We start from the raw sequence: 18,383 nt of genomic DNA on the forward strand, positions 1-18,383 counted from the left end.
AATATGATGGAGAGAAAAACACCTTATCCGATTTGGTTTGATATTTGTACTAAACAGAATACCCTAGATTGCTTTAAATGATTGGTTTCAGTACTGCTTATTACAGAAAGAATGTACTCATCACCGCAAAGGTTACATGGAAGCAAATCTCACCTCTATTATTGTTTTGTTGATATAAGTGGCTAAGGAATTACTAAATGTGTTTTAAATCAGTGGGTAAGTTTATATTTTTTGCCTTCAAATTCCTGCAGAGTCCATGGGGAGAAGCTCGTATGAAAAAGTTTTATATCTCAAGAGATATCTAGTATTACCATGACCTATAACTTAGTATAGTTTTCTCAAGAATATCTACCTATTGACTTGTAGGATAAAAATCCTGCCCTAAAAAGATTTCATGGCCCTTGGGATTCTACGACCCTTTTCCTTTTTGAAAGATACCTTTTTTGTTGGGGGTAGAGCTTCTGGATCCTGAGTACATAGTCTGATGACTCTTTTCTAGTTCTTGAGTATCTAGGAAGGGGTTCCTTATAGAGCAATGAAACCGTTGTTTAAGCTGCAGTAATGTTTCCTTCCCTTCCCCAAATGGGAGCACAGTTGGAATTCCTCACTGGTGGAAAGCAGCTCTGACTACAGGGTGTGTGACAACAGTGCCTGGAGGGAAACCTTCAGACGTAACTTGCATGAGAAATGTTTGCCCTTCTTTTCTACGCAGAAAATTACATGGCTTACAAACTAAGATGCCATTATTGATACACCTTCAATTATAAACAAAAGTGGTATAATTAGGCTTGAACTTGGCAACTCCACCATAGACCTGGTAGGATGGTAACTGCTTTACTCAATTATTATTATAAGCATTATTCAGGAAAGAACTGCTTATTAATAAGTTGGTCTTACATGTGCGGATGACTTCAAAACTGACTACTTACTTCAAAAAGGTAAGTCATAGAGATGAAAAAGTAGCCTTGTTCTGTAGCTACTACTTTAAATACACTCAGAATGTAAGAGAATAATATCTATTCCAATATTGCAAGAAGCATATATTATATGCTTAGAGTCTACATATCTTATATAAATCATCATATTCTCTCTAGAAGTAAGTATTGAAAGAGAAAACAAGACCCAGAAAAATTTCTACAATTTTCTAAAAGTTAGATGACAACAGAGTATGGTGTATCCTATTATTCCTCTCTGGAATATATACATTATTACAGGTCAAACTTGTCTTGCACACAGAGAACAGTGTCTGTCACATGCTTTGTCAATGAAAATGTTTCAGTGAATGAATGGATTTAGTTTCTAACTTATCTTTCTTGCCAAGTCACTTAATCATATATTTCCCACCCACTGTTGATGAGCAACTTTAACATGGTTAGAGAGCTTTAAAAAGAGCTCGAGTGTTTCATATTGAGACGAGGTGTTGGTTCTCTGAAGCTGCCAGCCACTACATTGCCATTCCAACACCTGACACTAACAAAACATTTCACAGTTAACAAAACCATTTGAAGAGATTACAAAAGTCTTGAAAGGTAAATTTTACAAATTAAAAAAAAAATGTTCATGGGATAAATTAGTCAGACAGCTCACAACTGGGACAGTTAGGATGCGAACCCAAAACTCTTCAACTCTGCCAGCATTGACTCCCTTCTCCCTTTGGGCCAATGACCAACCCTATACATTCTTCCTTTACACTGCCTAATTCATCCCAATATCTTTTTTTGTTTTCCTGCTTGCCTCCTGTTTTAACATGTCATTCTTTCTAGGCCTGTGTCTTACTCTTCATTTCTTTCTCAGAAATTAGCAGAGACATAAATTTTAGTTTTTTTTTTTTTTTTTTTTTTGAGATAGAGTCTCGCAGTGTTGCCCAGGCTGGAGTGCAATGGTGCGATCTCGGCTCACTGCAACATCCGCCTCCCGGGTTCAAGCAATTCTCCTGCCTCAGCCTCCCTGGTAGCTTGGGATTACAGGCACCCGCCACCACGCCCAGCTAATTTTTTTTTTTTTTTTTTTTGTATTTTTAGTAGAGATGGAGTTTCACTATGTTGGCTAGGCTGGTCTCAAACTCCTGACCTCATGATCTGCCCACCTCGGCCTCTCAAAGTGCTGGGATTACAGGCATAAGCCACCATGTCCCGCCAAATTTTATTATCTTAAGCATTTTTATATTTCCAGTAAAAGTCCTGTTCAAGTTTTTGCCATTAATGCAACGTGTCAAAAGGACATCCAAAAATAAAGGGAGACAGGAAACCGTCATCAACCAGGCCCACAGAGACTGTAACACATTTAGGATACCACACATCTCTCCGGGTTATGTTTGCTCCCTCAACAGCACGTGCCTCCAACTCCCTTTTCTAGTACTCTACCACTGTGATAACTGGCTCAGCCATTTCTATTCTGTGTGTGTGTCTTTTACTCAGGGCCTCAGGTCAAGCCACATCAGTGGATGATGCCTGGCCCACATATTGCTCTGAAAACATGACTTTTGGGCTGGTCCAAAGGTAGTGAGTTATCTCAACTGATTGCTCACCGTCACTTGCAGGTCAAGCTCCTTGTTCTATTCTTCCCCCCATCTCACTACTGCACTTGACTAGTCTTAAAAAAGAAAAATTTTTAAAAAGACTTTTGTAGGCAAGAGATTTCCACAATTACCTAGGAATCCATGACTACATTTCACGGTCTAACTAAGGTTCATACAGTTATGTTATATTGTGCAGTTTAGGAGGCTGATGTCATTCCATGCTTCTTCCAAAACACTCATTAACAGGTGTTTCCTAGAAAGTGAGGGCTCCTGATGGGGCTTATGATTTCACAGGGCCTGGGAGTAATACCTGGCAAGTTCCTTCTGGGAGACCTGTACATAAAGTGACAGGATTTGGAGGGTTTGGCTTCTGTTACCCTCATCCTTAGAGCCAGCTGAGCAGGGAGCAGAAATACCACAAATGTACTATGGAAGCCTCCATCAGCACAGCATAGGTTCTGCTAGATTAAAACCCTGGGTCCTAGTATTCCATTTCCCTGGCCTGAAAATAATGAAAAATAAAAAATTCAGGGACAGCAAAAGGATGAAAAGGGGCTTATACTCAAACACTCTCAGAGTTACTTCGGTAGAGCTGGTCTCTGCAGAAAGGATAAGAGCAGGGTAAAATGAACTCAAAACTCCTCATCCCTTTAAACTGCAGACAAGCCTGCTTGATGTGGCTACTTTCAAGTCCTTAAAAATGATTGACTAGTACTTTTAGATGTCACGGCGCACTATGAACGCACCCTTGAAAGCACAGAAGAAAACCCTTCTTTCATTCTTCCTTCCTCTTTACAAATGTTCTGAGCATTTGCTGTGCCTGTCACGTCCACCTTGGTCATTCTATTTGGATCAGAGTCTGAAACAGGGAGAAGCCAGGGGATTTGTCCAAAGCCACACTACTCAGTTCTTGTGCCTGCATGTCTCAAAAAATTTTTGATAAATCACATTGTTTTTTATAAAGCCAAATTATAATTTAAGGCTACATATCCACTATGGACTATAAATCACTGGACTTCAAAATATACACTTGATATCAGCTTAATTGTTCCTATAAGAGTCTTCAAACTGGGACACGTATTTTGCTGAATACATATTCCTTTAAAACTCTAGTTTTAAAACTCTAGCTTTATTCTAGTATATTCCTTTAAAACTCTAGTTTAAAACTAGAGTTTTTTATCTAGTTTTAAAACTCTAGTTTTATTCTAGTATATTCCTTTAAAACTCTAGTTTAAAATACTAGAGTTGTAAACTAGAGTTTTAAAGGAATCATTTTCCAGATCCTCAGCTTCTATTCTTTCCTCAAGTCAATCTACCTCAGCATGCACCTGAACTTGAGGTATCAAGCTGGTTCTTCTCTCCCAAATCCCCCTTAAAAAAGTCACATCTCTCAGCCATGGCAAATGTTATTCTGTTGCACTCTAATAGACTGTGAAATTATCTAGGGCACTAAACTAAGGAATAATGGAAAATATTGATGTCAGTATTGAGAAAGAGAGTTAATTTCAAAGCACTTAACAAATCCTTTTGCAAGTCCTGCTTTTCAATTACTTGTTTTTAACAAAATTAAAAGAGGACCTAAAGGAGTTGTCAACTTATACATCATTAAAAATCATTTTGATGATAAATTGCCTTATAGATTTAGGTAATGTAATTCAGAATAAGTTTTAAGAATTTAATGACTCTGCTACCAGAAAAAAAATTCCAATGTCATCTATTAATATGAACAAGTTTTCCCAGTACTTACAACTGAAAGACAAAACCAGATAAAACAGAATTGGTTCTGAAGCTTGTTTAATTCTAATAATAAGTAATATTTATTTAAGAAATAATTTTTTTAAATTTCATCCCCATGTTTCCAATAAAGTTTTACTTTTCATATTTAATTATATTGCATTGAAATTTCAATATTTGCATTTTGTTTGCTCAATTGTGATGCTAAGTATAATTGTAAAACTAATCCAATTCAGAGAAAAAATGTTTCTTTACACTTAGAGCTACACAATGATAGAAATTCCAGTAAAATAAAATTTCTATTCACATGTATATTTTCATTACAGACAAGCATGCTAGGCTGCTCAATAAAAACCTTAAAATATATTAAAATATGTTTGAAGCTTGAAAATATATTCCAGTTGGATGAACCTATGGAAGGGATAATTCATCAGTAGAAATGTGATATAAGAGTTCAAGGAGTAATAGGAGCAAAATAAATTCCAACTGACAAAGAACTTATTCATCTATTTTTCTAATGGATGAAACTGAGCATCAGAGGGCAACAGCTTGTAGATTCTTGCATCTCCCACAGCTCCTCATACGTTCCCTTACCTTTCAGCAAAAATGTTATTGACCATTTCTGGAACATCCGCTGACTTAGAGCCTTTACAACTGTGTTCTTGTTTCACCCTGGGTAAAATGCTCTTCCTCATCAATTCCTCTTATCAAACTAGCTTCATTCTGCAGAGCCCTTTCAAATCCCTACTCTCCTAGGAAGTCCTCTTGAAATTCACTTGGATAACTTGAGTTGTCTTCTCTATCCTCCATCGAGCCCACTGAGGTATCCTAACCTGCTGTAGACTTATGTGTTTGTCTTCTCTAAAATGTAAATACTTTGGAGGGCAAAAAGTCTATTATTCATTTGTGTTAGCCATGTTTATTTCACATCATCAACAAAATGTATATTTAAAAATGAATTAATAAGAGAATATTGTCAATGTTTTTATGACATGGCTTCCTCTAAATTATGCAAATTTATGCTAATGTGGTATCTTCTATTAAAACAGGTGGTGATGGAAGTAAACAGTGAATTTATTGTTGAGGTAATGTAAAATAAAATTATTTTCTCAATTTAAAATTAAAACAAAAACTGAATTTTGTAATGTATTATATATAAAAATCAGAATATTTGAAATTGTAATTATCCAGGTAAAAGTTAAGAGAAAGAACTAGTGAACTGAAAGAGCAATGGTAAAACCCATGTTCCCAAATCGCTAAGCTTTTAGGGCATGTGTTTGCAACAGCTTAGTGTCTTGGTAACTCCTGTTTATCAAACTATATGAGTAGTTTATTTATGTTTTCCAATCCACAGCAAAGCAAAAGAAGCAAAGTGACACTTCAGAGTGGGAAGAGATTGTTTAGACACATTAGACAGAAAGGCAATTAATGGTTCATCAACGAGAAAAAGGACAAACATTCAAACTGTATAATCCCAACTAAGTGGAAAACATATAATCTGGTGCCATTTAGAGTAGAACTCAGGAAATAGAGCTGCTGTCCTCTATGTCTGGCAGAGCTTTATTTTATTATAGTAGTTAAATTTTCCTTATGATCCCCTCAAATCATTGGAAAAAATAAAATTACTTTTCTCATCTTTTTGGTGAAATAGGGAATAGGTGGTACATTTCAGTAAGTTGTATCAAAATGGAGAAATAATGTAAATACTCTTGTTGTAATATACACTTCATTCAGTGGAACACCTCCTTCCCCCAAAGTGGTAATTAAATGAAGCTTAGCCTAAACAAACTTATAATCACCTGTGTTTCAGGGGGTACATTAGGACTTACAAAAATAAATACACGCATATATATATTTTATGCATGTATGCAAATATGCTTGCACATGTAGTGACATTTCTAATCCCATTAATAGTATGAAATTCTTAAGTATACATCAATAGTAGCAACTTAAGGCTACAAAAGAAAAACCATATAGCAAGCACAGATACAAATGACAGCATTGCAAAGCTTTATAGGTGTCCACGGGATTATTGGAGGAATCATCAATTCCTCCAATATTAATAATATGTTTCTAATTCTGCAAAAATATACTTGGGTGCTTAGCCACAGTGGTGTCCTTATCAACAGAAGAGAAAAAATCTCTTCTCTCTTTTAGGTGAGCACGACTCACCAGCACAGCTTTTATGTTATATGGGATGTGCATACACAGAACAATGATAATCTTTAAACTCCGCAGACTGTAAATTCTGGTGAAAGCTCAATGAAGGGTGAGATAGGCAAGGCTCCTATATGGTGAAGATAGATTGAAAAAAGGAAAACTGCACAACTTATACAGTATAGCACATCATGAGCTCCTCAAGTAGCTAATTAAATTTGTTTCACTAGAATCAAATAATTGGAACCAAGATGATTCCAAAAGAAGTGGCAGCCAGGGGTAACCAAGCTCTATGTATCCAGAGTTGTGAATTCGTGAAAACATTCTCTGTTCTTCAAATTCAATATCACTGTTTCTTCTAAATGCACCTTACAATATTAAATAAATGTCCTAAGTAAAATTGTTCTAACACTGTAAGACACCTGAACCATTTTTGCTTAAGGTGAAGGAATTTGACATTGAAAATGGCACTACAAAATGGCAAACCGTCAGAAGACAAAAGCGGGAGTGGATCAAGTTTGCCGCAGCCTGTCGAGAAGGAGAGGACAACTCGAAGAGGAACCCCATTGCCAAAGTAAGTGACGAAGCAAGCTGATGACAGATGCTTTTGCAGAGCAGGGAAGGTTTCAAATATTTCCAAGATTTGCAGGTTTCACTTCTCCACAGTTATTTAAGAAGACAGAATCTGGTCATTTGCTCCAGTTACTGAGCCACTGATTTGAATATCATGTGCAGGGAGGCTGACATGGGGCAGGCAGTCAATGGCAAGTGATTCTAGAAGAAAGGGCTGGATCTCCAGCACAGCTGGGCTTTGTTCATCCATTTGTGTACTGCTCATTATTGCCTGTCAATGTCATAGGAAACGTATTCACATAGTGACAGTCTGAAGACTGGCCCTCCAGAAAGTCAAGCCAAGTTTACTGCACTAGATGAATTAACTCCAAGAAAGAAAGGATAGTATCAAAAGTTCCCACCAGATCTCTACATCCAGAAAATAAGAGAGTCTTAAAAGACTTTCACAAATAATGCCTACTGAAAAGGAAGGAGAGTTAAAGAATGTGTAATAAATTGATCCAGGAAGGATGGGATCCACATTAATAGCTTCATTCACTCTTTCTGGACATCTTGACCTTGAACAGTAAAGTGATCTGCAGAATTCCCTCCTTCCAGCTTTATATTAAAAACATAGTAAGCATCAGCAGTGATGTTACAGACACAACCTCAGCTCAAGAAAATAGATTTATTCTCTCTCAGATGTTTTCAAATTGGAGGGACACTTTTAAATTATTATTTCCATTCAACTCATAGTGATAGTTTATGTTATTTCACTTATATTGAATATTCTTTTTTTTTTCTTTGCATTTTGGGAGGTTCTTGAGTTTTCTTCTATATAAAAAGGGCCTTCGGATTAGAGTTGAGCTAACCAAAGTTCTGTTTCCAGCAGTCTTTATTTGACTGTGAATGTGTGGGTAAAAAATCTTACTATTTTACTGAATGCTTTTATCTTTAGTATATAGATGAGATTTCAAAACTGTTCCAGTTTAAATTTATTAGCAATAGATAGTAAAGCTACTAAAGCAAAATCTATGTGGCAGAATATTTGCCATAAAATCTATTTGGCAGAAAAGTGATGCCGTATGTTTACATTTATAAAATTATTACCAATATCTGTAACCATTATAGTTTTCTGATATTCTCAATTTATCTACCATTTTGACTAAATCTCAGACTCCAGCTTAGGTAGGATACTTAATAATATGACACATGCTTTTTTAAAAAAATAGTAAAGATTGTAATTTCTTTTGCAAAGCTCTTTCTGTGTATGCTAAAAAATCAGAGAATTGAACCATATGTTATTAACAACAAACCTAGCACCAAGTGTGGATGTTATACACATTACCTCATGTAATTCCCACAACAAATCTGTGTGATAGGTGGTATTATCCCCACCATAAGCTGATCTGGGCAAACTTAAGTAAATTTTCCAAGGTCACACAGGACTAAGTCATGGTGCCAGGTTTCAATCCAATGCCCATTTGGTTAAGAAACCCACTCCCTTCTCATTCCACTACACTGTTAAGTATTATCTGCTCTAAATTGGATCACAATCCTAGCTATTTTTCTCATAGATTCGATCAGACTGTGAATCAAACCAGAAGATTACATACCGAATTTCTGGGGTAGGGATTGATCGACCACCATATGGGGTATTCACCATTAATCCTCGCACTGGGGAAATTAACATCACTTCAGTGGTAGACAGAGAGATAACTCCACTTTTCCTGGTAAGTCATACCCATATGTTTTGATTTGTTCATATTAGTTTTCTTCCCTTTTTCAGAAAATATTATCTTAAGATAATGGATTACTTTTGATAAAACATGGTAGACTGAACCCAAATAGAAGACCTGAAGCAATGGAAAGAGTGTGAAAATAAAATTTTACAGTTCAGGATTCTCTGGTATGTTGCATGTACATGTAGTCAAGTGTCCTGATCATATTTAAATTATTTGACTGTACTACAGTCTGAATTCACTGGAAAAAAATTGTTTCTTTGCCTGTTTTCTGATATATTTTCAAGCATGTTACTAAAATTCCTTTGGTGGAAAAAGACAGCTTTTTTCCAACTTTCCACAGATCTATTGCCGGGCTCTGAATTCACGGGGTGAAGACTTAGAAAGGCCTCTTGAGCTTAGAGTCAAAGTTATGGACATAAATGATAACGCTCCAGTCTTTTCACAAAGTGTATACACAGCCAGTATTGAAGAAAATAGTGATGCCAGTAAGTAGAATGACATTCCTTCTCTATGTTACAGCATATCTACTTCTCTTGGTCAAAAGCTTTAGAAGACTGACATACAGGAAATGCAAAGGACAGAAAATGTCACACTTGTATTTTGAATAAACCCCACATATTTTAATTTATAATTGAGCTAGAAAAAGAAATCATGTCTAAAATGATAAAATAAAATATCTTCTTACTTGCTGAAGGTCCCTACAGGGATTTAGCAGGTGCTTAGCACCTTCCTTAGAGATTGTTACTGGGCTCATGAACAACTAAATCCAAGTGAGCAAACTGAGGAATAAACCAGGAATGTTTAAGAAGGCTCTGTTCTGGTCTGTTACTCAAAATGTTTGGCTGACACACACCAGGTAGAGTGTGATGGTGGAAGCACATGCAATTGTACCCATCAGATCAGTCACTAAGGGTAATCATTGATCTTCACAGACTGCATAGCAAACTACATTCTATTCTTTCATTTTCTTTCATTTCTTTCCATTCCACTTAATTCCATTTCCAGTTCTAATACCCTCTGTCTTTCCTTTCTATTAGTTCTCCTGAACTTCTTTCCTTCCTACTCTTATGCTTTTCCTATATGGCTACTTTCCTGTCTCTCCTCTCCCTTTGCCTTCTGACCTTGATTTTATGTATAGCACATGAATATCAGTTTGTTCCCCAATCCTCTAATGTCCCTTTCCCTTTCAAATCTATGTCTGCCCACATATCTCTACACAAATTTGGGGGGAAATAATAGGAAAAATTAATTTCAGGAAAAAAGGCAGATAAACACAAAATGTTTTTTTGAACTAAGATGGTCCTCCCATAGAGAGGCAAAGAGATTTTGCCTAGGAGAGCCAACACAAAGAGAGACTCCAAAGTCCATCTTTACTTCCTCATCAACATACCTCAAGACAACACTGGTGAAGGAAGAGAAGGTGAAACCCACAACCAAGTCCCCCTGCCTAGGAAGGAAAAGAACATCAGGGACCTGACAATTCTGAAAAATCTGTCCTGTAGATTGACATCCTTGGGGATTTGCCTAAGATACCTGTTCTTTCTACCTATGAGTAATTAGGAACTTCTTATATTGCTATGGACAAGTCTTCTTTTCAATAATTATAAATTTGTGACTGTTTGGTAAAGTGCTATCTTCCAATGCAACCAAGAGTAATTATCTGCTTTCTGGATAAGTGGCAATTAAGAATATAGGTGTTCAATAAATAATTACAATGTTGCATTTAATTAAACTATAATCTTCCTTAATTAAGCATTTTAAAATAATTTCACAAGACCATGGCAAAAATAAAACAGATAAAAATCTGTTTATTCAGCTTTATGATAAAGAATCTATTGAACTTCTTTTTCATACTTTAAAGAGAACTATGTTTTGCTACTAATTTAGCATTTAATCATTTAAGGAGTGCAAGTACTTTTAAAACAGTAAAGGGTTTTATAAAGCAAATCACATTTTTTTTAATGACTGGTAGAGCTGAAAGTTATGGTACTATATTCCCATGGAAAACTCAAACGGAGAGAATTCAGGAGAAGGCCAACCACTCTGTCTTCTTAGGCCTAATGATCTGCTGAATTTATTCTAAGAGTCCCAACCATTCTCCACCTCCATTTCTATTTCTAGATGCATTGGTAGTAAAGTTATGTGCCACAGATGCAGATGAAGAAAATCATCTGAATTCTAAAATTGCCTACAAGATCGTCTCTCAGGAGCCGTCAGGTTCACCCATGTTCATTATGAATAGGTACACTGGAGAAGTCTGCACCATGTCCAGTTTCTTGGACAGAGAGGTAAAGCCTTCTGTGAATGAATAAGAAATAAAAAATTCAATTTTGAAAAGACAAAGATAAAACGATCCATGTGTACCCTTACTCCAATATAAAGGAAGGAAGGAAAATAATCCATTTTTAATAAAAATTAAAAGCTCAATGATATAAATTTCATTTGATATGTAAATAAAAGAGTAGAGAAATAATAGCATTGAATGCATTGGATTCTATTCAAGACAAAACCTAAGTCTTACGTTCTTTTTCATCTTGATTAAGCAACACAGTATGTACAACCTTGTTGTGAGAGGCTCAGATCGGGATGGAGCTGCAGATGGACTGTCTTCTGAATGTGACTGCAGAATCAAGGTTTTAGATGTCAACGATAATTTCCCCACCTTAGAGAAAACTTCAGTAAGTTTGTATTCTTATCATCCTTTTTCCATAAGTGTCAATAATGAATTTGCTTTCATGCTGGCTCATGAGCCTTGTTCTGTCCTATGTATGGACATACTCAACTTTGTTATAGAAACTTTGAAATTTCTTATGTATACTAATATAGCTTCAAATTGTATGTTTGTCTTTGACTCACTACTCCAAACAAGCCTTCTCTGTAAAAGCAACGAACTATCTATTCTGTATACTCTATTCACAGAAACACAGAAATCTGTTGATCTAACTATGGGAATAACATAGCAACATTAATGTTTTTGTATATGCCTCATGATTTGCTGAATGAATTCTACTAGAGTCCCAGACATTCTCAACTTCCATTTTCATCTCTAAGCATAAAGAAGCATAAAATCCAAACTAGCAGGGCCAAATCTGGCTTGCTGTCTGTTTCAGTTTAAAAACAAAACAAAACAAAACAAAAACGTGTTATTGGAGAGCATATCTGTCCTCATGACTTTACATACTGTCTGTGAGGGCTTTGTGCTGCAACAGCAGAGATGAGGGGTTGCAACACCAATTCTCTGGCCCACAATATCTAATATATTTACTATTCAGCCCTTTACAGGAAAAATCTTATCCTCTTTCTAAAAGAAAAGAATAAAGAAAATTAACAATAAGCAAAAAAAAAGAAATAAATAGAAGAGAAAGAAACAAACTGCTAATTTGACCTTGATTTTACATACAGCACATGAATGTCAGTTTTATTATCTTATAATCATTTTATTCTTATTTTCTTGATTGGACTATGGGCATTTAATAATGGTGCAAAAATCATCGACATAGTTTGTTGTTAGTATTTTAAATAATAATTGTGTTTTAAGTACGTTTCTTCTTTTGAAAATTCATTAACTACAAAATTGATCCCTGCATTTTAGTACTCAGCCAGTATTGAGGAGAATTGTTTAAGTTCGGAACTGATACGATTACAAGCAATTGATCTTGATGAAGAAGGCACTGATAATTGGTTGGCGCAATATTTAATTCTCTCTGGAAATGATGGGAATTGGTTCGATATTCAAACAGACCCACAAACCAATGAAGGCATTTTGAAAGTTGTCAAGGTACAGTATAAGGATCTGCAATATTTTCTTCTGCAATATTTTCTTCCAAAGAAGTTTTAAATGACCTTAGAGACAGAATCTGCCTTCAAAAGAAGTACTTCATAACTTTGAATATTGCTTATATCAAGGGTCCTAAGTAACTGCTATGTCAGTCTGAATCTCCTAGCTAGCAACACAAAACTTATTATCAAGAAAAATAGGAAGGCTGTTTTGTTCTGACAGTGTCCAATATCTAGTTGTGAAGATAAGGTAAGCACCCCCAAATTAGATGATGTATGGGAGTTCACAGTGTAATAAATAATACAGATGTCATGATATAAAACATAATTAATTGCCAAGGGAGTGGAATATGAAATAATGAATGAGATAAGAAACGGTGAGATCCTTCTGAGCTAGATTTGTCTGAAAAGATTTCATGCAGGAAATAAGGCTTAAGCAAGATGTTATAGCTAAGATTGCTAATGTGGGTAATAAAATAAACACACAGAGTGAGAAAACATGAAGCATGTTCAGGGCATGGTGAGCAACCCCGCGGGTAGCATCAAGTAGGGAAGTAATGAGAAGTCAGATCAGAGAAGTGAAGCTGGAATCGATGTGCTGAGAACCTTGCATACTGAAATACTGGGTTTGATTTTTTTTCTATAGATTATTTTTTCTTTAATTACTTGCTTTTAATTCACTGACAATGATAAAACTGAAAAATTTATAATTAGAAACGAATAAAATCACAAACCAATAAGATTCAGATTAACATTACTGTAATGAGGGAAATTGTTATTTTTTTATCAAAGGAAATTGCTGCTAACAACATAATCAACACTTATAGCCAGGAAAATATATATTAAGACATATATGTACACACATATTTTTAGCTTGCTACACAGTGTGATTGTGGGATTTACAGTGTGATTATTCAGTTCTGTTACTATTTTTCTCTATTCAAGCACATAAGGCTGTTTTTGTGTTAGTATAAAGTAATAGCTGAGACTGGGTAATTTATAAAGAAAAGAGGTTCAGTTGAATCACCATTTTGCAGGCCATACAGGAAGCAAAGTGCCGACATGTCCTTCCAGTGAGGGCCTCAGGAATCTACAATCATTGTGGAAGGCAAAGGGGGAGCCAGTGTATCACATGACAAGGGCAGTAGCAAAAGAGAGAAGGGGGAGGTCCTAGACTCTTGTAAACAACCAGATCTCGCAAAAACTCATTTATCACCAAGGATATGGTGCTAAACCATTTGTGAGGGGTCTGCCCGATCACCCTGCACCAGGCCCCATCTCCAACTTTGGGAATCACATTTAAAGATGAGATTTGTGGGTGACAGACATCCAAACCATATCATCAAGTTACTGTGAAGTTTTTTCAGGTAGCATATTAGGAAGCCATTTAGCCTTCTGGATGCAAACATATCGTTTATTCACTGGGTCTTTCTCTTTCCTTTCTCAAGTATCTGAGCAATTTTAGTATTACTACTTTACCACCAAAGCACAACCATACACACTGAAATCATATGGTATACTAACTTAAGAGCTAGCCACCAAAATTATGAAAAATATTTATATATAAGATTGTCATCCAAATGAATACACACAATTTTATAATTTCTTAAGTGAACACAACGACTCAAAGAGTATATCATGGACTTTCTGTTTGGAAAACATTGCTTTGGGCCAGAGGTCAGCAAACTGTGATCCAGAGGTCCTCACCTGTCCCATTTCATAAATAGTTTTATTGGAACACAACCACATACATTCATTTATGTATTTTCTGTGGCTGTTTCCACACTCAAGTGGCTGATGTGAATACTTGAGATAGAAACTATGTATGATATGACCCCTAAAACCTAGAACATTTACTATCTGGCCCTTAACCAAAAACGTTTTTCAATTCCTACTTATAGACCAAGGAAAGCTTTGGGATATTTTCTAAAATAACAATAACACCGGCCTGGCGAAGTGGCTCACGTCTGTAATCCCAGCACTTTGGGAGGCCAAGCTAGGCAGATCACCTGAGGTCGGGAGTTTGAGATCAGCCTGACCAACATGGAGAAACCCCATCTCTACTAAAAATACAAAATTAGCCAGGTGTGGTGACACATGCCTGAAATCCCAGCTACTCGGGAGGCTGAGGCAGGAGAATCGCTTGAACCCGGGAAGCGGAGGTTGCAGTGAGCTGAGATTGCACCATTGCACTCCAGCCTGGGCAACAAGAGTGAAACTCTGCCTCTAAATAAATAAATAAATAACAACATGAGTTCAACTCTGAAAACACCAAAGTTATAAAAATTATTATCATATTAATTAAGTCCTGGGGTACTAAGCATCTGATCTAAGGCAATGGCAGTAAAAATGGAAAAAAAAAAAAAAAAAGGAATGGGTATAGGAGCCATCGCCAAATACAACACAAAGAGGAATAGAGGAACAAGAGGTCACCTCCCACCATATCAAATTCTGAATATTTAATCAAGTTTTTCTTCCAGGGATCAGAATTTGTTAAACCTTGCATCCTGGTTAAAAATCAAGAGCTAGACATAACATGCAATTCTTACCTATGTTCTTACCATCTTAGTGACTAACTTTGTATATTATCTCATAATATGTAACTGTTCTTCACTTTTGATCTGTCTCCCAACCTACTAAAATAACAGAAGAATTTTGTGCACATAAAGAACTTGATCTAAATATCTTTCTACCCCCAGCACCCGATCCAGTGTCCGAAAGATAGTAGAGACTCACAAAATTTGAGAATAGTATTGATGATAATATTTACCTGAAACTAATGGTATAGATGTCATCCAAACAGAAGTCACTGGACTTGATTGCATCATTTGTAACTTCTGCATAAAATTATAAATATGAAAAAAATTAACAATGCAGGCAGTGTACTATCTGACTTATGTAATATGCCTTCTGTGATAACGTTTTTTAAAGATATACTTAATTGCTTAAAAAAAAAAACTACTGAAATATCAATTTCATGAAAAATTTGTCAAGGTAATTTGGATGTGTATATACAAAGCCTTATCTATTTTTTTCTGAATGATAACTTTCCAAGTCTCTTAAAAAGAGTAAGAAAAAATTTGCTTAAAAATACCAAAGTAATAGAGAAAGGCTAATTGAAATTAAATTTTAAACCTTGATGTTTGTGTTACTGCCTAGCCAAAAGAACTATTTTAGAGAACGTACACGTAATTTTCCCATGTTTGACATTTTCAATAGCCAGAGGTCAGCCTCTCATTCCAGATACATTTGGAATGAGGTTACTAATGTCCTCTTACACCTTCTCCATTTTCATTCAGGATACCCCTTAACCTTGTGGAAACTGGACTTTTGACTAAGCTTTATATAACCCTTCTCTTAGTCTGAGGAAATTACAAAGATTCAATTCAAAGGATTTAAGGTGGCTCGTGCCTGTAATCCCAGCACTTTGGGAGGCCAAGGCGGGAGGGTCACTTGAGTCCAGGAGTTCGAGACCAGCCTGGACAACAGGGTGAAACCAAGTCTCTACTGAAAGATGGGGCGGTCACCTGTAATTCCAGTTACTTGGGAGGGCTGAGGCATGAAAATCACTTGAACCCGGACCGGGGAGGCAGAAGAAAAAAAAGATTTATTGAGAATTGCTATGTGTTAAGGACATGAAGGCAAATAAGATATAGTCCCTGTTCTCAGGGAATTTACAGTTTAACAAGAGAAAGATCTCAGAAAAATGAAAGTCTCTTTGTCAATAACAGCCTCTCCTTGGTATTTATTGATAAGTGTATATGAAAACACAAGCAACATAAATACGTGTGTGTGTATATATATATATACATTGACTTCAACACTGAGGAAAAAAGCAAAGCAAAATGCTACCCAATTGGAATTCTAACAAAAAAATTGATTTTCTATTTTTATAATAATTCTAATATTTATTAAGCAATTACTAAACACCAACTATTCTGTTATAAGGTGTATCCAGAGGGTTCACATATATTATCTCATTTAATCCTCACAACTCTCAGAAGAAAATAGGGTCATTGCTTTTTTTTTTTTTTTTCTTTTTTTTTTTTGAGACAGAGTCTCACTCTGTCACCCAGGCTGGAGTGCAGTGGTGTGATCATTGCAACCTCCTCCTCCCAAGTTTAAGCAATTTTCACGCGTCAGCCTCCGGAGTAGCTGGGATTACAAGCATGTGCCACCACACCCGGCTAATGTTTGTATTTTTAGTAGAGACGGAGTTTCACCATTGTTGGCCAGGCTGGTCTCAAATTCCTGACCTCAAGTGATCTGCCCACCTCAGCTTCCCACAGTGTTGGGATTACGGGCGTGAGCCACCGCACCCAGCCAGTAATTCCATTTTTAGAGAAAGTGAAACAAAATTGAAGAGGACAAATAGCTAGTCTCAATTTACCCAGGTGGTGAATGGCAAAGACAAGATCCAACCGGAACTCTCTGGTCCCAAAGTCATATTTAACTGCCATCTTCGTGTCTCACTGTATAATCAGGGGCCAGTAAAACCAATTTTAGGAAAGAACTAGCACCCTGAGATTTTCCTTCCAAGTCTGTGTGCCACTATAAACTCCTTCCCAGCTGCGTGTGCCCTGCTTCTCTCTTCCAGACACATTTGTACCAGAGAATGAGCCTTCCTGGAATGAGAACGTATACGCTCAGGCAGACATTTGACCATTTCCCCAGTCCACTGCTGTTGAAAAACTATCACATTCTCTTTTGGATTCTAACTTTCTCCCTCTTTCATACTTAATTCTAAAATGAATCAGTGTCTCCACTAGAATTAGCAGTGTCATATTAAATTAGAACAAAAAAATTGGATGTGAGAATCTAAGCTTAGCTTCTATACTACAATTTACAGAAGCCAAAAGCCTGCCAGAAGCCAGATACATTTCTAGATGTGTTATCTTCATCCTGAGCCCTTCCAGAGCCTCACTCTAGGTCACTGCAGGTCAAACCCCCAGCCATTCTAACACACACCTGTGTTCCTTGTTAAGTGGTTATTCCTCATTTGTTCCTTAAACTGCAAAGACTGAGTTTCCCCAGCCTCTCCCTTTACTTTATGAAGAGACTCCAGGGTAAACCATTGTTTCCATTGCTCTTTACAATCCTTGACCTCTGGACACAATCAGAAAATCCTAACTAAAGGGCCCCACTTGAAAAGAATGAATAAACAATTTTATGCCTTTCCTCTATTTGGCTTTCCTCCTAGAGGAAAGATTGACCCCAGACCAATTTCCTGTTCCTAGATTATGTGAAGATCTTTAATTGATACAACTTTAGACACATATTGGTATATTTTCATCACACTCTGTTCAATGGGGAGAGAACTATTAATATTCTTACAAACAAAAGTGCATTTGTGTGTATACATAAGAAAACCACGAGAGATTTCTCTATCAGAATAGAGGTTATCAGGCCGGGCACAGTGGCTCATGCCTGTAATCCCAGCTCTTTGAGAGGCCGAGGCAGGTGGATCACCTGAGGTCAGGAGTTCGAGACCAGCCTGGCCAACAGGCAAAACCCCCGTCTCTACTAAAAATGCAAAAATTAGCCCGGTGTGGTGGTGCATGCCTATAGTCCCAGCTACTTGGGAGGCTGAGGCAGGAGAATTGCTTGAACCCAGGAGGCAGAGGTTGCAATGAGCTGAGATTGTGCCAGTGCACTCCAGCCTGAGCGACAGAATGAGACCCTGTCTCAAAAAAAAAAAAAAAAAAAATTGAGGTTCTTGATTTTTCATTTATTTGAAGATAGCATGGAATTCTATTAAATAAAAAAATGATTAGTAGAAGAAAGATCTCTTCCAGTTGAAAAGTGATTTTTGAGTACATAATTTATATTCAGTTCTGTGCTAAGTATCATGTGGGGTGGTCTATTATGTGGACCAGTGGACTAGGTATTATGTGGATCTG

General features: G+C 36.5%; 1 protein-coding gene and 1 long non-coding RNA gene across 3 annotated transcripts in view; one reads left to right on the forward strand and one right to left on the reverse strand.

Annotated features, from left to right (window-relative positions):
• The window catches only part of LOC134760293 (uncharacterized), a 121,836-nt gene that overhangs the window by 47,103 nt on the left and 56,350 nt on the right, over positions 1-18,383 (reverse strand). The window lies entirely within an intron of this gene.
• DSG4 (desmoglein 4) overlaps positions 1-18,383 on the forward strand; it is a 38,443-nt gene that overhangs the window by 3,064 nt on the left and 16,996 nt on the right. Inside the window, exons 2-8 of the mRNA XM_002828141.3 lie at positions 5,302-5,337; positions 6,852-6,983; positions 8,539-8,694; positions 9,047-9,191; positions 10,828-10,994; positions 11,250-11,384; positions 12,299-12,484. Of these exons, the coding sequence (XP_002828187.3) occupies positions 5,302-5,337; positions 6,852-6,983; positions 8,539-8,694; positions 9,047-9,191; positions 10,828-10,994; positions 11,250-11,384; positions 12,299-12,484 (957 nt within the window). The remainder of the gene's footprint in view (positions 1-5,301; positions 5,338-6,851; positions 6,984-8,538; positions 8,695-9,046; positions 9,192-10,827; positions 10,995-11,249; positions 11,385-12,298; positions 12,485-18,383) is intronic.

Source organism: Pongo abelii, chromosome 17 (assembly GCF_028885655.2).
Source record: "Pongo abelii isolate AG06213 chromosome 17, NHGRI_mPonAbe1-v2.0_pri, whole genome shotgun sequence".
NCBI lineage: Eukaryota > Metazoa > Chordata > Mammalia > Primates > Hominidae > Pongo > Pongo abelii.